This window comes from Leopardus geoffroyi, chromosome D2, assembly GCF_018350155.1.
Source record: "Leopardus geoffroyi isolate Oge1 chromosome D2, O.geoffroyi_Oge1_pat1.0, whole genome shotgun sequence".
In the NCBI taxonomy this organism is placed as follows: domain Eukaryota; kingdom Metazoa; phylum Chordata; class Mammalia; order Carnivora; family Felidae; genus Leopardus; species Leopardus geoffroyi.
Window position 1 is genome coordinate 17,645,534 of NC_059334.1, and position 24,830 is coordinate 17,670,363.

At 51.9% G+C, this 24,830-nt stretch overlaps 1 protein-coding gene across 4 annotated transcripts in view; it reads right to left on the reverse strand.

The window, feature by feature from the left end:
• The window catches only part of CAPN9 (calpain 9), a 45,893-nt gene extending 27,547 nt beyond the window's left edge, over positions 1 to 18,346 (reverse strand). For all 4 annotated transcript variants that reach the window (XR_006701431.1, XM_045437395.1, XM_045437394.1 and 1 more), the window contains exons 1-5: positions 18,058 to 18,346; positions 11,129 to 11,198; positions 6,635 to 6,753; positions 5,028 to 5,161; positions 802 to 970 (exon numbers count right to left, since the gene is read on the reverse strand). Coding sequence is in view for 3 of the 4 variants with exons in the window: in XM_045437395.1 (XP_045293351.1) it covers positions 802 to 970; positions 5,028 to 5,161; positions 6,635 to 6,753; positions 11,129 to 11,198; positions 18,058 to 18,270 (705 nt within the window). In the remaining variant the exon portion in view is untranslated. The remainder of the gene's footprint in view (positions 1 to 801; positions 971 to 5,027; positions 5,162 to 6,634; positions 6,754 to 11,128; positions 11,199 to 18,057) is intronic.
• Positions 18,347 to 24,830: the final 6,484 nt, after the last annotated feature.

Genomic DNA, 24,830 nt, shown 5'->3' on the forward strand with positions numbered 1-24,830 from the left:
GTGCCTGAAGCATAGCCTCGCACCAGGATGAGGAGACCCTGAATCCCGCGACAAGTTCACTTTTTGCCCCCAAACAGAGCAACTTGACCGCCCCCATCATGCAGCACGGCACAAGATAGAAGTAAGATCCCATACACCCAAGAGAGGATGGCCGGCATTTAACAGTAGACAACCCTATGTCACACGCCTGAAAGCGAAGACGAAATGGATAATTTAGTAGCAAAGAATACATGCCCAAGGTCGACCCAAGAGGAGCCAGAAAGCTTGAACAGGACTCTAACAACTAGCTGGGATAAAATTATATGCGTGTGTGTTTGCACACATGAAGACATTGGAGAAATACTGTCAGAGTCCTCTCTACAGATACGAATTTTTTAATGATATACGAAGCAAAAAAAAGAAAACAAATTCAGGCAAGTATAAAATAAGATTCCATTTAGTAAAACCAAACTAAACTTCTGCTGTGGTTGTGTATGTATGTGCATGCCTGTGTGTACGAAGAAGAGCGGGGCGTGAAGGGCACACACCCGGTGTCACAGGGCTGGGACTTGGGGAGGGAGATAGGGATTTGCCTTTATAGATCGCACGATTGTCCCACTGGCTACAGTAAGTACACCCCAACTTTGTGATTTGGAAAACATGAAATTAAAACCTCTGTTTTAATGAAAATAAATAAACATTGACACCACCCTCCCACTGCCTGAAAGTTATGTTCTTCCTCACACGGGACCAGGGCAGCTGGCCCAGATCCCCAGCCCCAGGACAGCGGGGGGCACGTGAACAAGCCAATGAACGACTTACATCAATGGAGCAGCCCACGAGAGAGCCCCTCTTCAAAGCCTTCTCTAGAATCTCATAGAAGTTCTGTGGAGCCTCTTTAGTTGCAAAGGTCTCTGCTACACCCCCGGTGAAGTCTTCCATGGCCTCGATGGCGCTGCCTCCCTTCAGAGCCTCATAGCTACCGCTCAGCCTGTAAGGGCGGCAAGGAAGCACGGACACCGTTGCAGGGAACCAGGAAGACCACCAGGTGGCGCCCCTTGGCCAAAGATTTTCTAACTTGTAGGGCCCGTCGTTCGGGGCCTTGCCCTGGCTGGGTGGTGCCGAAGGAAGATGGGAAGCAGGCACAGGGCTTTACCTGGAGCTCCAAGGATCCAGGCTTTCTGTGAGACAGGCAGTTGGCTGTGGTGGTAAAGGGCGTGGACTCTGGTCCCTGACCGGCTGTGGGTTCAAGGGCTGGATCCACAATGTACAAGCTGAGCGCTCTGGGGACACCTCCCTTACCCAATGCTTCAGTTTCCTCATTTGCAAAATGGGGGTGATGGGTGGTGTATGCTCCCTCCCGGGACTGCTGTGAGGTTTAAATGAGTCTCTCTCTCTCTCTCTCTCTCTCTCTCCTCCCCTCTCTCCCTCCCTCCTTCTCTCTCATCTTACACACAACAGGGCTTGACCATGAAGGTGTCAGCTATATGTAGACCTGAGACAAAGTTGAAGATCTTTTTCTTCCTTTCTGGTCTTGCATAATCCCAACCTTTTTTCTCATAGTTGTATTTTTTATTAATATAGGTCTTATTAATATAAATTCATATAAGGTAAAGCCCTATGCCTGCTTATATATTATATATAAAATTATATTAATATTATTATATTAATTTCTATTAATATTAGTTGTATTTTTATTAATATTAATATAATACATTATATTAATATAAGTTAATATAATATAATTAATATACGTGCACACACACACATACACACACATATAGGCATCCTGCTTGAATTTTAAAACAAACTTTCCCATTTAGAACAGTTTCAGATTTAAAGAAAAAATTGTACATAGTACAGAAAGTTCCCATCTACCCCCACCCAATTTCCCCTAGTGTTAACGTCTTACGTTGCTTGTTCCCGGTGACTGAACCCATACATTGTTATTATTAAGGTCCTTACTTTCTTCTTATGTCTTTAGTTTTTACCTAATATGCTTCTTCTGTTCCAAGAACAGGATATCCCATCCAAGACATCACATCACACTTTGTCCTCATGTCTCCTTGGCTGTGACAGTGTTTCGGACTTTCCCTGCTTTCTATGACCTTGACAATTATGAGGAATACTGTCGGGTGTTTTGTAGAATCTCTCTCAATTAGGATCTGTCTGTTGTTTATCTATTGGTTAGACCGGGGTTATGGGTTTGGGGGAGGGAGACCACAGAAGTAAGGTGTCCTTCTCATCATGTCACATCCAGGGTCCATAGTGTCACCATGACTTATCGCTGCCCATGGTGCCTTGACCACCTGGGTGAGGTCGTGCCTGTTAGGTTTCTCCACTAGATAGTTACTCTCTCTCCCCCTGTCCACGCCGTCCCCTTTGGAAGGATGTCATTACGTGCAGCTAAGGAGCAGGGAGTTTTGCTCAACCTTACATGACTTGCAATTCTTCTACAGGGTAGATTTATTCTTTTCTCCAATTTATGTATTCAGTCATTTGTTTATATCAGAATGGACTCATGGGTATTTGCTTCGTACTCTGGCTTATAATCCAATACAACTTTACTTATTTTGTTGCTCACAGTGTTCTAGGTTTGGCTATTTTCAGCTTCTCCAGCTGGCTCCTGGGTCCCTTTGACATAACCCCATCAGTGTGTGTGTGTGTGTGTGTGTGTGTGTGTGCGCGTGTGTATCTAAAACATGTTCTCACTCCTTACTACTGCAAGATGCTGTAGGCACATCTTATGAATTTCCCACCCCTGTCCTACAATCAGCCTTATCTCCACGGAGCCTTGGTTCCTTTCATTGGAAAATGGTATTTAGAGACCAAGACCCGAGAAGTAGGAGTGCTTATTGCTGTGGGGCTGCCATTCTTTCTAGGCCATCTCTGCTGACAAAGTGGGGAAATAATGTATATACACTGACCCTGTATATATACATATATCTTTATGGAACCATCTCTTTTAAACAAGACGTGAGTTCAGCCTGAGTCGCCAGCCCTAACCCATGACAACATGCATTATTCCAGCCTCCTCCCCTTGCTTCTTTGTAACCTCCTCTCTAACTGTGAGGAACCTAGCTCGACCACCTGCCTTAATTGTTCAATTCACAATTATATACATGTATCATATATTATATATGAAACATATATATTACAAAACATATATATGATACATGTATATATGCATGATATATGTATTATATATATATACACACATATATAGCACATATATCATACACACACACACACACACACACACACAATTATATATGTATAATGGTATCAGAATGTTGTCCTGTGTCCCTATGAGAAACAACTTTATCAGCCCGAGTAGAATGCTCGTGTACAATTCCTCTTGCCGTTAATCTTACAGACCCCACTCATCTCCACCGTGACTCAGGTTAGCTCCCTTTTCTCCTACCCTCCAGTGAGTTTGTCTCATAAATTTGTGATATAGTTAAATGAAATGCATAGCCTGCATTTCATCCTGGGATTCTTCATCCTTCTCGATGATTTTTAAATCTTCTTGTATTAAGCTTCATTGTTTGTGCCGTAAAGGGTTATGGGTTTGGTAAATGAATGGCATCATGTATTTACTATTACAGTATCCTACAGAATAGTCTCGCCACCCTAAAAAAAGATCCTTTGTGTTCCACATATTCATCCCTACTCCTCTCTGTCCCTCCCCCTGAACTCCTGGCAACCACTGATCTTTTTATTGTCTCCATAGTTTTGCCTTTTCCAGAATGTCATACAGTTGGAATCATACAATATGTCGTGTGTTCAGATTGGCTTCTTTCACTCTGCAATATGCGTTTAAGATTCATCCATTTCTTTTCATGGCTTGATAGCTCATTTTTTTTTAATCACTAAATAATGCTTCATTGCCTGAAAGTACCACATTTATTTACCCATTCATCTTGAAGGACACCTTGGCTGCTTCCAGTCTTTGACAATTGCGAATAATGGGGCTAAAAACATTTGTGTTCAGGTTTTTGTGTGGGCCTAAGTTTGTATCCAAGTCATTTGGGTAGAAATGACTTTTTACCCAACTCATCTACCAAGAAATGTGACTGATGATTCATTAGGTAAGAGTATGTTTAGTTTTGTAAGAAACTGGCAACTTGTCTTCCAAAATGGATGACCCATTTGGGCCACTATGGCTCCCCCCATGGCCATTCATTGGCTCCTCCCACCAATGAATGAGAGTTCCTGTTGCCCACATCTTTGTCAGAAATTGATGCTGTATTTCGCTATTGTTTGTAATTTACAATTTCCCAGTGAAAAATGATGTTGAGCATCTTTCCATGTGTTTATTTGCCCTCTGTCCATGTTTTCTGGTGAGGTGTATCCCAATCATCTTGGGCCTCTTCTAATGACCAAAAACTAAACACAGATTTTCTTTTTTAGGAAACTTATTCTTTACTCTTTGAGTGAATACCTTTCATATTCCACTGACTCCTACCAGCTGGAATTCTTGACCCAAAGCCTTTTCCAGGGCTGCCGGGGGAGGATTTCCCTGTGCTGGGCTCACCGAGAAGGAAGCTATGCCCACCCAGCCCTGGAAAGCACAGGCTGTGGCCCCTGGAGGTGACGGTTGCACAATAATATGAATGCACTGAATGCCACTGCACTGTATACTGAAAAAGGATTAAAATGGTCAATTTTACCACAGCCCAGATGTTTGAGCTATAACAGCGCTCAATGAGAAGTCGGGAGAGCCAAGATCCGTCAACACGTCCAGAATTTCTTCCACCTCCCCTCTCAGCTCTTTGGAAGGCCAGATTCGTGACACAGGGAGAGAAGAGGGACGTGTGTCACCACTCTGCCCAAGGATGGGCACAGCTAAGCCATGACAGGAAAACTATCCACACTTTCCTTTTCCACCTCCGAGCCTGACCGAGCCCCAAGAGGGTTGGCCACATGGGGCCACACCTGTGAACTCTGTGTCCCTGGTCATTGAAGCTCTCTGAAAAGGCTCTGGGGACAGAGACCACTTCTTGGACCTGCCTGGCCCTTGGCCTGGCCCTGCAGGGGGCACTCACTTGGCGTAGGCTTTTTCCAGCAGGGCACTCCAGAACTCTCTGTGGTCGGCCGAGTGGAGGAAGATCAGGCGGTCCCTGAAGGTGGGCAGTCGGTCATCGATGACCACATCCAGCCATTCACTGTGCTGCCAGAACTGTTGGCCGGATGGAGATGGAAACCATGGGGGTGAGGCACAGGGGAGGTCCAGCCCCATCTGTAAAGGCTTGGCTCTTTCTCCCACCCTGGGCTCCCTTGGCACTTCCTCCCTCAGACCAAACCTCGCTTAGGGTCTTGAGGAAACTCACACGTGGGTTCCATGATGGGTCCCCTGGACTTTGTCCACCAAGCATCCCACCCCACCGCTGGCAGCAGATTGGAGACCCAGTGTCGACCCATCAGAGCCAGGGTCACACGTGGACCCTGTAGGGTGGGCCGAGTTAGCTCCTCTCTCCCAAGCGAAGGGGGTCATGTGGGGTTTGCTCCGCTCCTGCGCAGCTCGCTTCTCCATGTCCCTCTCTCCACCAATCGCAGGTTATCTTGGATATCCCTGCCTCTTGAGTTGCCTCTTTGCCCGGGGGCGGAAACTCTATAAGTGATCTCTTTTGGCCATTCACACGCAGAGAGAGGCTGTGGTGGGGCACACTCGTGCCAGGTGTGCCGACACCAGGTGAGTGTGCGTGCACCCGTATGTACACACGCACACGTTCTTGTGTGTTCACACACGTACCCATAAGTGAGTCCAGCTACGTGTGTGAGCGCATATGTTCACATACGTGTACGCGTGCATTCGTGTGCATGCATGCACACGTGTGTGAGTGCATCCATGTCAGAACTCAGATTGCCGGCCTTGGGGATGGAGGGGACGGGGCTGGCCCAGGCATGTCAGGACAGAAATGCGTGCCTGCCCCGTGCTGCCCCCTTCATCGGATCCTTTTAGTTCTGTGAACACCCCACGAGCTCAATATCAGTCCTTGTTTCTCCAGACAGCTTGTGAAGGCCGGGGTCCCTAGGAAATCTGCCTGAGGTCACCCACATAGGCACAGGGATGGGCGGGCATTCGTGGGTGGGCAGCTCTGCACAGGGCCTACAGGGAGAGGTGGGGAGAGGAGAGGGAACAGGGTGGAAAGAAAACTGCAAACCGATTCCCAGGCAGGCCATGCCCACGTGAGGCTCTGCGCGGGTCCCACAGGGGCGACGCGTGTCCTGCCGGGACCCCAGCAGGTGACGTCTCAGTGCTTCTCTCTGTTTCTATTTCTTACCCTCACACACGTCTCCAAATCTGTGCTTCTTCAATAAGGAGAATCTCTCGGTTTGAGAAAAATATGAGAAATAATCCATTCCCTGAGAGGTATAAGGGTTTTAGGCCATTTATGCTGAACGCACAAGATATTCCAAAGACGAAAACCCGTAGCGTGGGCCTGCAGACTTGCCAAAGTTCTACTGGATATATTCCGAACGCGGTCCTTCGAATGCGTTTAGACGTTAGCCCTTGACAAAGCCCAGTTTGGGGTGCGGCTTTCCCACAGATGGGGGCGCATTCCTCCCGGGATTACCAAGCAGCTGAAGAGGCGGGTGGCATCACGTTGGACCCCAAAGACCTAGTCTACCGGCCAAGGCCCCCTCTTACCTGGAAGTGGAATATCCCAGCATAACCGGGTCCAAAGCTTTGGTCCTGGGGGACGACTCGAACCAGAGCTTTTTCATTCAGCGTCAGGGAGGCGATGGCAGCTAATAGCCAGCAGTCGCCTGCGAAATGAAGGCCATAAATCACAGTTTTCATCGCCCAGTTCACAGTAAATTGGGAAACTCTATACGCCAGAAGGAGAAGTGGGGGCGTTCCAGATGTGGCCGCGTCTTTTCCGCGTTTAAGGAAACGGACGGAATACCACCAAAGACCTCTGCTCCCCACCCCCCCACCCCGGCCACCTTCTGCCTCCCTTCCTGGCTCTTCCCTTGCCCGGTTTATCACGCACAGCTGTTGTCGGCTGGCCAGCGTTATAGGATACGCTCACTTGGGTTTCAGACATATGCTCCATTATGCATCAGCTCTGTGCGGTTCCAGAGACTTCCCCTCCAGAGGGCGAAGCCTCCATATGTCCGTGTCAGCATGCGCTGGGTAAATAGGCAATTCATAAGCGCAGCCCAGGAAATTGGGGGGCCCTCAGATATAGCCCTTGCAAGTGCCTGGGGAGTATATTTCCGGCACCGAGGCCTCCCCACAGCCCAGACTCCGTGTAGTTAGAGATCACAGTAGCTCCAATTATTATTTTTAAATTTTTTTTTAATGTTTATTTATGAGAGAGACAGAGACAGAATGCGAGTGGGTTAGGGACAGAGCGAGAGGGAGACATGGAATCCGAAGCAGGCTCCAGACTCTGAGCTGTCAGCCCAGAGCCCGACGCGGGGCTCGAACTCACGAGCCGCGAGATCACGACCTGGGCCGAAGTCGGACGCTCAGCCGGCTGAGCCACCCAGGCGGGCCTCCAATTATTTTTCATTGTCAAGATTTGCTGACTGATCTACGGATTTCTGCAGCGATGTCTTCATGATAACACACATCTAGAGGACAATTGCAAGGTGCAGTCAGATCTCAGACCGCCCGCGTTGAGTACTGATCTGTGCTGTACCAGACGGATGCAGCCACTTGCCCGCGTTGAGAATGGAATGAGCCCCTCTCTTCATTGCTGCTTGGGAACTAGGGGTGAGCAGATATTTGGAAGTATCCATTTAACCAACGGGAACCCCTCTGTTTTCTCCCAGATCTGTTTGCCATAGATACCACCACCGTCGTTGGAATTCAAGACCCCGTCGCCCTCAGCCGGGCTTCCCCAGGGCTCACATTTCTGGAAAAGACCATATACCCCATGACCCCTTTCTGATTGTTGTGCACAGGCAGGAGAGACTCACAGAAGGCCTAGCATCAGGGAAAGGACTCCCAGAGTCGCTCTGCTTCTGGCTTTCCCTAGGGTGTCCCCCAGGGGGCACATGCCACAGGTTTCGAATGCCTCAGCCATTCTTTGGCAGCCTGGGGTCCGGCCTTGGGGAGATGGTAATGAGAAAGGACACAGGATCATTTGTTCAGCAAGGTTCACTGAGTGCCTCCCGGGAGGCGGTCCCTGCTTTCAGCTCTGGGGGCTGACGGAGGGGCCCCTGCTGTGGGGCTGACCTCCTCCCCACTCTTCTCCAACTTACGGCTTTGCCTGGTGCAGGAAAATGCCTTTCTTTTCCTGAGAGTGTGGCAGATCGTGTCTCTTCAGCCAGGAATGCCCTGAGCGTTTGAAGGAGGAGATTCAGAAGCCGGTGCTATTCACACAACTTAAACCAAAGGGGAAGACTCAAGAGCACAGCAATATTGCTTTATCTCTGCTGGGCCTGTACGGATGCAGGGTATTGCTTATCCCAGCGCTTTGCCCAGAATAAGGGTACCCTCTCAAGGTCAGTTTGTTGGGCGGCCGGATGAACAGACACTAGCAGGCAGGGGGCCGCCATCCTGATGGTGATGTTCTAGCTTTTATTTTGGGTGGCAGACTCACAGCTGTTCATTTTATTGTTAGCCCTCGTTGTGCACACATGTGCACAGTATTTGGAAATAATAAAATTGTTATAAAGTACTAGTTACAGGGGCACCTGGGTGGCTCGGTTAAGCATCCGACTTCAGCTCAGGTCATGATCTCGCGGTCTGTGAGTTCGAGCCCTGCGTCGGGGTCTGTGCTGATGGCTCAGAGCCTGGAGCCTGCTTTGGATTCTGTGTCTCTCTCTCTCTCTGCCTCTCCCCCCTCATTCTCTCTCTCTCTCTCTCTCTCAAAAATATAAACACTAAAAAAATAAAGAAAACAAAATAATAGTTACAATCAACACCAGCTAAGGTTAAATATGCAGTTGTAATTCCAAATGGGTGTTTGCACTCCTGTGACAAACCAAAACTTTGAAACACAAAGAAGCCTGTACGATGACTTTCTAAGCGAGGGGGCAGTGAAGGGAGATAGAGGAAGAGTTTGGGGGTGAGATGAGAGAGAAGATGAGGAAGGGACAGACAGAGTCTCCCGGAGAAGGCTTACCCTCAATAAATGAAGACCAATCTGAATGTAAATAGTTTCGGAAGGTCAAAGTTCTAGCTAGGCTGTCTAATTCTATCATCTATGTACAGTTGACCTTTGAACGACATGGGGGTAAGGGGCACTGATCCCTGGCACAACTGGGAATCCATGTATAACTTCTGGCTCCCCCTAAAATTAACAACCGGTAGCCTACTGTTGACTGAAGGCCTTAGTGATAAGTCGATTAACACATATTTTGGATGTTATATGTATCCTGTAAGGCACGCCTACAATAAAGTAAGCTGGAGGGGTGCCTGGGTGGCTCGGTCGCTTATGCGCCCGACTTCAGCTCAGGGTCGTGGGTTCGAGCCCCACATCAGGCTCCGTAATGACAGCTCAGAGCCTGGAGCCTGCTTCGGATTCTGTGTCTCCCTCTCTCTTTCTGCCTCTCCCCAGCTCATGCTCTGTCTCTCTGTAATGTTAAGTGTAAACATTTAAAAAAAATTTTAAGTAAGGTAGAGAAAAGAAAATGTTAGTAAGAAATCATGAGGAAGAGAAAATCCATTGGCAGTACAATACTATATTTATACAAAAAAAATCCATGGGTAAGTGGACTCATGTTGTATCATTGTATCTCTCTTTGTATCTATCATCTATGTATCTATGTATCTATCTATCATCTATGTATCTTTTATGTATCTATCTACCATCTATCTATGTATCTTCTATCTATCTTCATCATCATCATCTATGTATCTTATCTATCATCTATCTATGTATCTTCTATGTATCTATCTATGTATCTATCTATCATCTATGTATCTTCTATGTATGTATGTATGTATGTATGTATCTATCATCTATCTGTGTATCTTCTATCTATCTATCATCTATCTATCATCTATGTATCTTCTATGTATCTATATATCTATTTTTCTATCTATCATCTATCTGTGTATCTTCTATCTATCATCTATGTATCATCTATCTATCTATCTATCTATCTATCTATCATCTATGTATCTTCTATCTATCTACCTATCATCTATCTATGTATCTTCTATGTATCTATGTATGTATGTATGTATGTATCTATCTATCTATCTATCTATCTATCTATCATCTATCTATGTATCTTCTATGTATCTATGTATCTATCTATCTATCATCATCTATGTATCTTCTATCATCTATCTATCTGTCATCTATCATCATCATCATAATCTATGTATCTTCTATCTATCTATCTATCTATCTATCGTCTATCTATCTACCAACTATCATCCCTCTAGGTTTGTGACTCTGGGTTCAATGTTTGGGTAGCTGGGTCATTGAGCATGGTCAGCTATGAATCCGGGCCTCATAAGCTTACAGCTCCACTGGTTTTTCTTTCTTTTTTTTTTTTAGAAGGTCTTTTTTTTTTTTTCATAAATAGAATAAAGGTAAACCCAGTCCAATGTTGGACTAAATCCTGAAATGCAAGATCCAACGTAACTGACTTGGGGGTACTCTCGGATCAATTGTAGGAAGGAGATTGTGAAGCTCGGGGGTGGGGGGGGTGCCCCAAAGTCTGAGCCCCTGGGCGGCATAATGGTTAAGAGCAAGTTCAGATCCCGACCGCCCAGCTATCGCTCCTGTGACTCACGTTACTTAGCCTCCCTCAGCGTCGGGTTCTCATTTATAAAATTGGAAGGGTCACTGGGAGGCTGACATGGTGACGAGTTAATGCATTAGCTGTGTCATGGGGCCGGGAGCCAGACCGGCGTCACCAGGCATCTCTGTTCTCTGTAAACTCCTGGATCGCGAGCCCCACACCGTAGGCACATCCACCCCCAGGGAACAAGAGTACAAGTCGCCCAGAGTCTGCTGGGTTCCATCTGGGGGCACAGACTGGCAGACTGGGAGGGAGGAGAGGAGGAAGCAGCAGGGGGCAGCAGTGCTGTTCCCCCAAACCCTGTGCCCCTTGGGTTTCCAGGGTCCCATGCTGCCCTTGTCACGGAAGCAGCTCAGAGGCCCTCTCCTACTGGCCCCTACGGGTGCTCTGTCCAACCCCCCTCTCTCCATGCCCCATCTCCCCCACTTACCAAGCTCCCCCTGGCAGATATCTGTCCTGGTGGCCCCTCCAAGGATGAATTCTGGGTTTTCCACTATTTCCTGGAAGAACAAAGGCGTTACTGAAGTGAGGCCCGCCACGTCCTGGGCTGGTGTGCTTGGAGCAGGTGCAGGGTCTCTCTCCGTTCTGGGAGCAGAGGGCTCTTTCCTGTATTTGATTCTTTTCCTACGGAGGGACGCCACAAACCTGGGCCTGTCTCTGGGAGACATCCCTCATCCCCTGGGGAGAGGTCCTACCTTCTGCGCGGTCCCTCAGTGCAGTCCTCTGGTCAGACAACTCCTGCCATGCCAGGCTGCAAAGCAGGACCAGGAACCGAAGGTTCCCACTGCCTCTCAGGCCCTGGGCTAGGAGTCAGGGGGGGCATGAGCTCGAATCCTGACTCCCGGCTTATGGGCATTACACCTTCTGTGGGCTTCAAATGCCTCATCTTAAAATGGGGTGAGGGGCGCCTGGGTGGCGCAGTCGGTTAAGCGTCCGACTTCAGCCAGGTCACGATCTCACGGTCCGTGAGTTCGAGCCCCGCGTCAGGCTCTGGGCTGATGGCTCGGAGCCTGGAGCCTGTTTCCGATTCTGTGTCTCCCTCTCTCTCTGCCCCTCCCCCGTTCATGCTCTGTCTCTCTCTGTCCCAAAAATAAATAAACGGTGAAAAAAAAAAAATTAAAAAAAAAAAAAAATAAATAAAAAAATAAAAAAAAATGGGGTGATACAGGGGCACCTGGGTGGCTCAGTCGGTTAAGCGTCCTACTTTGGCTCAGGTCATGATCTCGCGGTCCGTGAGTTCAAGCCCCGCGTCGGGCTCTGTGCTGACAGCTCAGAGCCTGGAGCCTGTTTCAGATTCTGTGTCTCCCTCTGTCTCTGACCCTCCCCTGTTCATGCTCTGTCTCTCTGTCTCAAAAATCAATAAAAACATTTAAAAAAAAATTTTTAAATGGGGTAATACACCACAGACTGGTGTCTAGGATTAAATACAAATTTCCACTCTCCCCACCCAGCTTCTTTCTTTTTTAAAATATGTATTGTGTGTATATATATGTATGCAGTAAAACTTTGGTTTGCGAGCATAATTCGTTCTGGAAACATGCTTGTAATCCAAAGCACTTGTATATCAAACCGGACTTCCCCATAAGAAATCACGGAAACTCAGATGATTCATTCCGCAACGCAAAAATATTCATATAAGAATGATTACAATACTGTGATATAATATAACAAAATAAGGAAAATGCAAAATATAAAGAAAAAAATAAATTAACCTGTACTTCCCTTTGAAAAGCTTCGTGGCTGGTGTGAGGGAGACAAGAGAGAGGAGGGTTATTGTGTAGGACGACTTTCAATATCACTGATGGAATCACGGCTGTTTGTTGGTTCAATGGAATCTTTTTCTTTTCGTGCAACTTTAACAAGGAACCTAGCCAATGACCCAGAATGAAGCAAAGCATTCCTAAGCTCACTCTTGTATGGAAAAGCAAAGGACTGTCCTTAGGTGCTTAGAAGCGACAAAAAATACACGAGTCCCAGTTGTGGGAACTTTCCAACATCCTGAAAAATCTCTGATTTCTGCCAAACACCATGGCCTGAGACTGAGCATTTGAGCATGGGAGACGATCACCCACAATCCTGCGGTGAGAGACAGAGAGACAGAGAGAGAGGGAGAGAGACAGACAGAGAGAGAGAACCATTGGCTCAGTTGTGGTCATGTGACGTTGGGCATCACGTACTACTTGTATTGCAAGACATTGCTGGTTTATAAAGTTAAAATTTATTAGAAATGTTTGCTCACCTTATGGAATACTCACAGAACAAGTTACTTGCAGTCCAAGGTTTTACCATATATATATATATATATATATATGCACACACACACACACATATACACATGCATATACACACTATATAGTGGGAGATATGTGCATATATCTCTCATGTCACTTTACCTCAGTGCATTATATATATTCTATTCTATAGTTCACATATTATATTATTGTGTATACATAGTTATTTATACATACACTTATATATACAGAGAGATACGCATAAAACATTAACAAAAAGGCATTTGAAAACAATTGTATAAAACTCATATATTCTTTCCAGTTTTCTGGGGCACCAGTCTCCATTCCTGGCACAGACTATGGCAAAGACCAAGACAGAGAAACCCCCTGCCCCCTGCCCAGTGAGGGGGGACAGACCGGAAACAAGCGAGCAGACGTACAAGTTCAGGAGCGCTAAGCACCGGGATGGAAAGTGATGGCGTGAGACGCAGGCTATTTTAGCTGGAGCAGTCAGGGAGGGCGTCTCCGAAAAGCAGGCAGTTGAGTAGGGAGTCGGGTGAAGGTCCAGGGAGAGGAAACAACAAATCATGAGACAGAGAGGAAAGTTCTGGCATACAGCAGATGCTTGGTCATTTTAACTGGATCTGAGTGCAGGCTGAGTAAGGGACTTTCCTGCTTATTTCCAGAAACAGGACTGGAAGGAGAGGTCCTCACCAGTCCCGGGGTGGATGCCTCAGGGGACAGCTCTGCCCTGAAGGGGTTTCCTCAAGCTCCCCGGGACCCTGCTGCTCCTCTGGCCCGTGTCCCAAACAATCACCAGAGGATGGCGATTTCTTTGCGGGGAGGAGGACTTTTCAAGGCAAAGAGCCAAAGTATACAATGATGGTGCTCTCTCTGAAGCCCGCAGGATGCGCCCTCCTGGCACAGTGACGACCCCCAGAACATCTGGGGGAGAGCGCCGCTTGGCTTCATTTTCCAATATTTCAGGAAACTCGGGCCAGGGGAAGGGCAGGAAGGGCAGCGCAACGTGGTGGGGGGCAGCTCCTCGACCAGGCCGGGGGGGACCCTCTCACACGCGCTGTGTCCCCTCCGTGAGCCCAGTTCCCCAGGGGGTTTGCCGGCGGCTCAGGGCCGGGCCGCGGGAAGGTGAGGTCCCCGCGTTGCCCTCCCCGATCAGCAGAGGGGCTCGGCGCAGGCCATCTAACCTCTCCAGCCTCTGTCGCGCGACACACAGACCGCCCTCCTCCACCTTGGACATTCGGCGCCAGGTACGGAAAGTGTATTGGAGCCTCTGCCCCGAAGGGGCACCCGGGGGCCTCCCACGGCGCTCCCTGCACAACCAGCCGCCATCAGGGGGCGCTATAGGGCCCCAGCAAGCAGGACCCCCACTGCCGCGGTGTCTCACTCCCATAGTGGATGCAAAATGGACCGAAGCTTGGCAGATTCTGCCCAGCAGGCTGTGGCAGGTGCCGGGATGCCTGGAGGCCAGATGGGCCGTGGGCGACGGGCCCCGCCTGCTCCCCCTCTGGACCGTCCCCTCCCCCGCCTCCCGCCGGCCCATCCCCCCCCCACTGCACCCACTACGCCCGCAGCTGCCGCGGCCTCTGGGCTGCATCTTGCAGTCACTTGTTGTTGTCCAGGAGACTTTTATCGAATTGCATCCAAACTGTGGTTTGATGGAGGAAAATACAAAGGGAGAAGACTCAGAAACTGTCACCAAGTGAACGCCCATCCGCCAGCCGGTGTCAAGCCCGGGGGTCCCCGGATGCGCGGCCGGGACAGCGGTCCCTGCCGGGTGCCCGTGAGCGGCGGTGGGGCGGGGAGGGGGGGTGGGCGGTACGGGCGCGTCCTGGGGGTTCCGAGGATGCGCATGCCCAAGGAAGGAGCGCTGCGCTGCCAAGTGTTCGATGCCATGTGCCGCGTGACCGCACGTGTTGACGGATGTGAGTTTCACGCGTGTGAAACGTGTGCGACCCGTGTAGGCGTGGGGCACAGATGGCCCGTGCGCACGTCTCAGGTGCTTGCTGGTTCTGTGTGTATCTGGGTGCGCTGCCTGTGTGCCTGGGGTTCGTTCCCGAGGCATGTTTGCTCGGGGCCTGTTTCGTTCACTTGGTACATCATCAGGGGCTCAGCCCCACGCATAGACTTTTCTGCACTAAGTAATCAATTTAAAAGGGGGCATGGGGCGCCTGGGTGGCGCAGTCGGTTAAGCGTCCGACTTCAGCCAGGTCACGATCTCGCGGTCCGTGGGTTCGAGCCCCGCGTCGGGCTCTGGGCTGATGGCTCGGAGCCTGGAGCCTGTTTCCGATTCTGTGTCTCCCTCTCTCTCTGCCCCTCCCCGTTCATGCTCTCTCTCTGTCCCAAAATTAAATTAAAAAAAATAATAATAATAAAAAAAATAAAAAAATAAAAGGGGGCAAAGTCACAGTTCTAACAAATTCGGAGAGGCCGGGCCCTATGATTGACAAGGGTGTGCTCCCCAGGGTCGCGGAGGTACGTGGGGACACCGGGTTGGTGGGGGGGAGGTCTCAGGACAGCCCGCCGCCTCTGGAGGCACAGGGGTAGGGGTGAGCCATCTGGGCGGGGCAGTCATGGCCCCATGCCACAGTGTACCCAAGCTAGAGGGGTGTGGGCATCTTTACAAGGAGGGGCGGCCCGGGGTTTAGGCTGCGAAGTGAGGGAGGGGATCACATAGAAGAAAGCAGATGGACGCAGGCAGACAGGGAATTGAGGAGAAAAAGGCCAGATGAGACACTTGTGATCTAAGGAAGTCGGGCTGCGGGGGCCCAGGAAGACAGGCCCCTGGTTGACTGCACCGTGGCCCTCCGTGCCCGAGACCCGCCCCTCCCCACTCAAACCCCACTCACGGCCCTTTCCAGGCAGCTCCCTGGAGGTGATCTCACCTTCTCCCCAAGCAGAACGTGTCACCCCCCCCCTCCACTGCGGGCCCCCAGGTGATCTCTTTCAGTGCACCCTTGCCCTGGGCTCCCTGGAGGGCAAGGCTGGCTGCGGACCGCCCTCTGGCTTCTCTGATTCCGGCCGCTCCTGTGCTCATGCCCGGCCTGCAAAGCACAGCGGTGTTTGACAAGAAGGTGGTGCTGGGGAGGGCACCCCGCCCCACGGTCCCCCTGGGCAGCTCCGCACTTGCGGCCCCAGCAGGCACCACCTAAGTGCAGGGCGGAAATGCAAACGGCACCCAAGCCACACAGGCCTTCTGGAGGGACGTTGCTGCCATTTCCCTGCTGCCCCCCGGCCCCCGGGCCCTGTGCCAGGGACCCTGGACCTCCGTCCAGCAAGAGGAATATCAGTCCTCACTCCCCACCCAGGCCCTTGCTCCCGATTTCACACAAGTCTGCAAAACCCCTCGGAGAGGAAGCGGAGAGGTGTGTTTCTGGGAATGAGGACAGAAGGGAAGGTCTGTCTCAGGTGCACACGAAGTGAAAGGCAGAACAGACTCTGAGATTGAGTCCACAGGAAGGACAGCAACCCAGTCGACCTGAGTTAAGATAAATAAAGACGTCGTTGGGGCCCTCGGCCGAGGGCAGAGGGGCTGGGGTGTGCCGGGGGCTCTGGTCTGTGGGTGGCGGCCTCACCCATCATTTGGGGCAATCCCAAGGGAGATCAGTAGCGAAGACGACTACCTCCTAGAGCTGAGCTCTGGGACTCTGGAATCCCTCGGGGGTCCCGGTGGCCCTTGTTCCGCGGGGGGCCCGCCTCCGGGAATGGGAACAAAGGTGTTCCCCGCCCTGGCCTGTGCGCATCAAGCTTTCGTGCTGGAGAAAGTCCGACTCTGGCCAAAAGAAGGGGAGTTGTAGGCAGCGGAATGACAGGTTACGCCAGAAGGTGGAGGGGCAGACTGCGGGGGCAGGGTGCCTCCGGAGCCCGGGAGGTGATGGTGTCCGGGTACAGTGACAGAGGGCAGCGATCACAGTGACACTTATTTACAGGCCCCTTTCTGTGTGCCCTACACGTTAGCACAGGAATCCTTGCAACAGCCCAGCACGGGAAGCAGCATCATTACCCCCCCCCCCGCCACTTTTGTGGAAGACAAAAGACCCCCCAGCAGCCTGGAGGGTCTTGTTACCCCAGTTGGTGGTGCTGAAAAAGCTGCCTCTTCCAAGGTCATGGCTTTCAGGGGTACCGCATCCCGCGACTCATCGGTGAAGGGCACAGACACAGGTGGGCCTGTCACCCCCACACCAGGCGACTCTGAGAGCCCATCCCAGCTCCAGAGCGCCCCGTGCGGCTGGCCGAGGCCTTCGTGGGGCCCTATCCCAGCCCCCCGGGGCTCCTTCCGCCCACCCCTGCTCGTCTTTCCACAGGTGTTGGCCCCAAGTACAAATGTCCTTCGAGCACTCTTTGTGCAGGGGGGGGGGGTCCCACCCAGCGTCTCAGCCCAGCCCTCTCTGTGCTCACCCTGCCCGTGGCGACCCGTCCCCACGGGAGCCGGGAGCTGCTCCCAGCCCAGTCCCCGCCTGGAGGGAATGATGGCCAGCAGCGCCCGGGCAGAGGTCAAGGCCTGACTAACCAGCACAGCAAATATTGACTCCTCGTGCTGGCGCCCCTGGGGACCATCTCCTCCAGACTGTTGGGGGTGGGGCAGCTCGGACGCCGGCTCCCCTCCGGGAAGGCAGACGCGTGGTTCGGGGAGAGAAGCCCTGTGTTCCGAGCGAGCGTCCCGTGCATCCCCTTACTGAGCGCTTGCTTGCTGAGCGACTGTCCATCCGCACCGAGCACCCCGGCTGTGGCCAGAAGCTACGGACACGTCACGTGCGCCCATGCGGCAAGAACGTGTCACCAGAGACTTGGCTTGGATACGCTTTGATCCCCACTTGCGGCCGACTGACAGGCCCCTCTCTGGAGCCGGGCCCCAGTCCCGGGCTCCCCTGGGTGGGAGTCAGAGAGCTGGGGGTGGGGTGTAGCCAGACACCCGGGAGCATCCCTGACCTGCCCATATGTGCCCCCTGTGTGTCGTTTCCCGTGCAAACCGCCCGGCATCTCAGCAGTGGACTCGGCCGATGTGCCTGGCAGATGTGTGTGTGTGTGTGCAGCCCGCCCTCCCAGGACCCCCTCTCCTGGGCTGCTGAGCACCCCCCCTGCCTGCACCCCCCGTTCCTGCTGTACTCACCCCTGGCCGTTTCCACACGAAGGGGATCTGGGGCCTCTCACTGTAGAAGAGCGAGGAGCTGTTGGCTGGGAAGTCTGCATCCTCAAACAGGATGCCCTTTTGCACACACTCCTGCCTCAGCTGCTCGAAGCTCTGGCCCGAGGAGTGGGTGGCGCGGGCGTCCTTGGGAACCGGGTGCTTCTGGGGCCCTGGGGCCCGATAGAGGTAGGGCATGGCTGCTCCCCTGGCGGGTGGGCTCCCAATAGGTGGGAAGAAGCAAGGCGACTGTGTCAGCCAGGAAGGAGCCAGCTCGGGGGCACCTGGGCTGAGTGGCCCTTGGCCTCCACCTGTTTGCCTGGGAACCTCCCCGTCACGACGGAAAGGAGGCACGCCCTGATGGCAAACTGTGGAGAGGGCTCTCTGCCCTCCCTCCCAGGGCGCCTACAGACCCAGGGGGAGCAGTGAGCCTGGGCCGATTCTGCTGAATGCACCGGGGAGACCCCGTGGGAGAGAGAGGATTGCGTTATGGGGAAAGAGGGCAAGAGGGCCGCTGCGTGAAGCCCCTGGTCTTCTAAACACTTTACAAGGATTTCTCTGCGATTCTCGAGATAGTCACGGTCGGCGTTGGAGTCACAGGGTCTTGCGTTAAACGCCCGGGACGAGGGTTTTTACAGGACCCCCCAGTTCCCAGGAGTTTCAGCTTAGTTCCACACACTTTCTGTCGGGTGGACCCTGCCTCTTGCTGTACCGGCAATGTGTAGACCTCAAAGTTGTGACGCATGGCTTGAACTTCCAGTTTTGTCTAGGGTGACCTTGGACAGTCCGTGCCTGTTTTCTCGGAGTCAGGACAACAGCCTGGCAGACAGGTGTTGACAGTATGAGGGTCACCCATTTCTGGTGGCGCCTCCGTCAAGGAAATGATCACCAGCCCAGGTTTCTGAGAATTTCCCCTTCAAATGCCCCAGGGGAAGTGAAATTCAACACCGACCACGCCATTTAATGTGGGGCCTTCCCCACGCGCCAGGAATTTGGGTCCTTATTGCATTCCCATTACGTGGGTCTCTGGACAGGGGTCTTTCCGCCTGGATCTCTCCCGTGGACTGAAAGAACCAGTTTTGTGCTTTTGGGTTTTTTTTTTTTTTGTCTTGTTTTGGTTTGTTTTTTTTTTGTACATTTCTTGTAATAAGTTCTGTCTGCTGGTCTCCAGCCCAGAGACACGGGTGGCTCTGAGCCCCGTAGGCCTCACAGGGCCCATTCGTCATTTTAGCTCTATTTCCTTCCCCTTGGCAGAACAATCTGCTGAAGTGAATTCTAAATTAATTGATCCTTAGCGGGGCCTCGGGGGGCCTTCCAGTCCCTCCCTCTGCACACTTGGCCTGCAACGAATACGTTTTGCTCTCCTGTCTCCAGAGCAAGCCCGGGTGTTTGTGCATGGGACAGAGGGATGCAAGGATCTATCTCGGGGGCGGGGGGTGGGGGGGGTGGGGTGTCTGTGATGCCTCTGGGCAAAACTCAAGAACCAATGGTCTGAACCCTCACCCGGGTGCAGCCACTTGGTCCTCGGACTCCAGTGGGCTCGGACATTACCGCAGGGCAAACGGGTCACAAGTACACAAAACAGATTTGATCCTGTAGCGGGGGTTGTCCTGTTTTCCGCGCCTGGCTCAGCAGGCGATGGGTGCCGTTCAGGGCCGGCCACCTGCTGTGTGGGGAGGGGTGGAGGAAGACACCAGAAGGCAGGTGAGCCGGGGCGCATGCCCGGTGTGCAGGTGGGAGGGGCGTGGCTTGCGCCAGCCAGGGGCAGTGGGAGAGACTGGTGGGAAGGGAGAGGTTCTTTTCGCAGGATTAGTAGTGTCAGGCCTTCCTCGTGGGGTGCTGGGACCCCGACCCGAGTACAAGAACGGATGAGGGGTAGACCTAGACGTTCAAAACTTTGGATACGATGGGAGGAAAATGCCCTCCTCGTTGCTGGTGGGAGTGCAGGGTGTAAACTGTTATAAGCACTCTGGACTGTGGCTTATTAAACTCCATCAAAGGGGGCGCCTGGGTGGCTCAGTCGGTTGAGCGGCCGACTTCCGCTCACGTCATGATCTCCCGGTTCCCGAGTTCGAGCCCCGCGTCGGGCTCTGTGCTGACAGCTCTGAGCCTGGAGCCCCGTTCAGGTTGTGTCTCCCTCTCTCTCTCTGCCCCCCACCCCCCGGCTTGTGCTCTGTCTCTCTCTCTCTCTCGAAAATAAATAAAGATTTAAAAAATTAAAAAAAAAAATTACAAACGCCCAGACCCCCTGAGCCAGCCATTTCCTCCTAGCAACTTCTCCAGCAGATAGACCCACACCCATGCAAAGGGAAAGACGGTGCCCGCTTATTCATTTCACCGCCACGCTGTTGACTTTACAGACCAGCAGGTTCCACGGTGTCAGCACGGAACCGTCTGCGGGGCTCGAACCCTGGCTGGTCTCTCCACCCCTGGTCAGGGCAACGCCTTGGTGGCAAAGGTGACCCTTCCTTCTCAGCCGTGGAAGCGGTCACGGCCGGGCTGTCCAGCGTCATTCGAACCCCCTTCTGGCAACTAGAGAGTTTCCCCTCTTAGAAACCCCATTTCCTGGACCTGATTCCCAGGTCTTCCTCGCTGCCCAAGGCTACGTAACTCAAGCTCAGATGCACCTCAGATGCCCCCCCGCCCCTACCCCGGGAGAGACTGGTTCAGAGCGACAGGTGGAGAAGCAGGAGGGAAGGAATTTGTTTTGTGTGTGTTGTCCGTGCAAGGCGCTGGTGGAGGCATTCTGGGCCTGATGGCCTGTGTGCGGCAAGCTTTCGGTATCCTGTGTCAGCCTCCAGCGTGTTGGCCTGCGACACCAGGTCTCTGCCGGCCAGTGACATTTCTATAAAGAAGCCTCGTGATGGCGCTGGCCATCGCATCCGGCTTTGTTCTGGGCCTCTGGCTTCCCTGTACCCTTTAACCAACGTTCTTTTGCTTTTTTTTTTCTTTAAAAACTTTTAAAAAATGTTTATTCATTCTTGAGAGAAAGAGACAGAGCGTCAGCAGGAGACGGGCAGAGAGAGAGGGAGGCACAGAGTCCCACGCAGGCTCCAGGCGCCGGGCCGTCGGCACAGCGCCCGAGGCGGGGCTCGAACTCCCGGACCGCGAGATCATGACCTGAGCTGAAGTCGGATGCTTAACCGTCCGAGCCCACCAGGAGCCCCACTTTTGCCGCTGTGGCTTGCAACTAGGAATCCTGGGGCCAGTGGAAACCCTTGGCTTATTTGCACGTGGTATCCGGGTCCCGGAACCTGGGTGGGCTCGCAGGCCCCCCTCTGCCTGAACAGCCTCGGTGCCCCTTCTTGTCTGGTACCCACACAGGCCCCCTGTGAAGCTGTCTGCTCCCACCGATGCAAACGGCACCCGGCGCAGAGAGCACTGTTTGCAGAGTCCCCTACAAACGTTTGGGGTTTTCTACTGCTCTCCGTCTGCAGGTTGAACCGAGAGGAGTGTTGGGTGGGTGGAGGTAATGACTTCAGAGGTGGAACTCATTCTCACCTTTGACTTCTCCCCACCGCCCCCCCCACCCCCACCCCACCCCATTACCAGGAACATTTCCCCCTTCCTCTCCGTGCCCTGTGGGAACTTTTCTTATGCCATTACACTCCTTCTCTTGGACGTTTTGACTTAGAGAGGGGGTTCAATGACCTTAGTATGCCAGGTTTGGCTCTAGGTATGTAAGGTAGCTCGGGAAGTTTAGAGAAAATGCTTTCTCAACTGACTAAATGTGCTTAGCTTCAGACTGTTTCCTCACTGTGGACTTACAATCTCTGTCTGGGAGCTCAGGGCTGGGCCCTTGGCTGGCTTCTGTCCTTGTCAGGTGATTGTCAGTGTGGCCAGGGAGGTTTTGCAGCCGCTCTGGTAAGAGGAGGGTCTGTGTTCCCACCCTGAGTCTGGGCCCGGCCTGCGAGCTAGTCTGCATCGGGATACGGTTGCAGATGCACTGACGTGTAAGTCCCCGGGCCCCTGGACACCCTGGGACTTCTGCCCGGTCCTGAGAACCCTTGTGGCACCGTGTCCACAAGCCCTGGCCAGTGTGCTGCCGCGCGAGGGGCCGCAGGGCGAGAGGGTCCAGCCATCTCGGCTGTCCAGAGCCATCCCAGCTCTGTCGTGCCCTTCCGAGCCAGCTCTGGTGGAGATAGCAGAGCCCGCCCAGAACAGGAAGCCCGGCTGAGCCCGATGTGAAACACCAACCACGGACTCATGAAGGACAATGTGCTGTTTAAAGCCCTTCAGCTGGAGGTGGATTGTTATGCAGCGAAAGCTAACTGATACACCTCCCAGGAAACAATAAATATGGGGGCCGTCATCCTGAGATAGCCAGGAGCTCAGCATGACTGGGGGGGGGGGGGTAAACACCCACTGGTTTGGGATTTAGCGTTGAGAAAAGATCCCTGGGGGCGCCTGGGTGGCTTAGTGGATTGAGCATCGGACTCTTGATTTTGGCTCAGGTCACGATCCCAAGGCGCATGGGATCGGGCCCCGCGTCTCTCTCGTCCTCTGCCCCGCCCCCTGACTCACGCGCTTTCTCTAGCTAAAGAAAAAGAACAAGTAAATAAACAATTTTGAAAAATCCCTGTTACGCATCATTTTCTAAATCAGATAAATTTGGTCTGGGGAGCCTGGGTGGCTCAGCCGGTTAAGCGTCCGACTTCAGCTCAGGTCATGATCTCACGTGAGTTCGAGCCCCGCAGCGGGCTGTGGTGCTGACAGCTCGGAGCCTGGAGCCTGCTTCGGATTCTGTGTCTCCCTTTCTCTCTGCCCCTCCCCTGCTCACTCTCTCTCTCTCAAAAATAAACATTAAATAAATAATAAATAAATAAATAAATAAATAAATAAATAAATTTGGTCTGAGCTCCCAGTCTGCAGATCTGATGAGAAAGGTCAGTTCAGTTCGTTCTGGGGAGGGCTCTGCTGAGGGTTGTACAAGGTCTCCACAGGTCGACCCAGGAGGGCTGGGGGTCTCTGAGGGCAGTCACCGCCATCGCTGGGGCTTCCTGGCCTGGATGAGAAAGCAGAACACCAGAGCTAGAGAAACTCTCCCCTGTGGCATTGATCCCCTTGGCTCTGTGAGGGTGTAAATTGTCCTGACCCTAATTCTGCTGCATAAGATGCCTTATCTCAGATGTTAATCCCCGACCCCCCCCCCCGCCCCAATTCTCCATTGGATCACCCAACGGAAACATGGATTGGGGTGAGTCTGGAAGATTCCTTCCCTCGTTTCCAGAGATACTATGGGGGATTTGCTCTGCAAGGATCTGAAGGATCCTTCTATCCTAAATCCAAGCACCACACCAGGCACCCTCTGATGCACCAGAGGAATTATCCCAGAACATCCAGGCAGAACGCTCAACTGTCCTCGATCGTCCCCAATCCAGGACGCCTCACAATTACTTACACAGCCTGTCCCCGGGTCCTGGGTTGCGTCCAGCTTAGCTTTGAGGAGCCCTTGGATTTACTGGAACATCAGACATCATGAACCTTGATTTTATTTTGAGCTCACTTTTAGGGAGATTGGAATAAGGGAGGCCCGAAGCCCCAGGGGACTTTGAGAACAAGTCACATGGCTCTGGGCATGAATAATGCGGAGTCGGGAATGTCCTAAAGCATCTCCCATCGTGTAGGAGGAAGGACAGTCATTGGTAGCCACCAGAGGCGATTTTCGTGCCTGTCCTACAGGTTCCTGTCACCTGGGACTTTTTTCTGCCCAGTCAGCAGAGTCCAAAGACATCTGTCGTGTGAGAATCTACAGCTAAGATTCTCTGGTTGTCATTCGCAACCCTGCCGGCTAGGCTGGCCCAGGGACGCCAAACCGGAAACCCCGAAATAATCTATGGTCCCTGCTCATTTTTCTAGGTAGAAAATCCACAGTTTTCACCGGATTCCCCAATGAGCTTGTTTCCCTGGAGTTAAAAACCACTCCTCTCCAATGTGGCATCCACGTCTACTGCTGTTGTGATTTCTGAGATTCAGTAACACAAAACGATAATCAGAACCAAAAAGATACTTTCGCCTCACATCTATCTTATTATTATCAACGATATCATCTGATTGGGCATTTATTGTTTTATAGGGAACACTGATGAAACCATGGCTCGAGAGAAGCAGGAGCATAGTGACCAGAGCATCATTCTTGTGAATTACTGCTGACAAACAAGGTTCTTTGCTACCAGAGGTCAAAGCTTGTGTAGCTTTTCTGTAGCTGGAAGGGAAGGAATAAAAAAAAGAAAAATCCTCTCATCGTAGGCATTTGCACATTTTCCACAATGCCGCCGCGTTTATTAAAATAATTAATTTAGGGGCGCCTGGGTGGCGCAGTCGGTTAAGCGTCCGACTTCAGCCAGGTCATGATCTCGCGGACCGTGAGTTCGAGCCCCGCGTCGGGCTCTGGGCTGACGGCTCAGAGCCTGGAGCCTGTTTCCGATTCTGTGTCTCCCTCTCTCTCTGCCCCTCCCCCGTTCATGCTCTGTCTCTCTCTGTCTCAAGAATAAATAAACGTTGAAAAAAAAAATTTAAAATAATTAATTTAATTGAAAAGACCCCCATTTGTGCCCTCTCTTACATCACACACCCAACTGCATCTTGAGTAATTGGCACGGATTTGATTTAATTCCCGTCTCTTTCCGTGGTAGAGGTTTATCTTCCTGCGTCTCATCTTTCGTCACTTTTCGTTTCGTCTTTTGACACATCGTGTTCAGATTCTCATAAGTTGTATTCTCCCACGTTGGGAAAGGCGCCGTTAGGCAGCAAACACA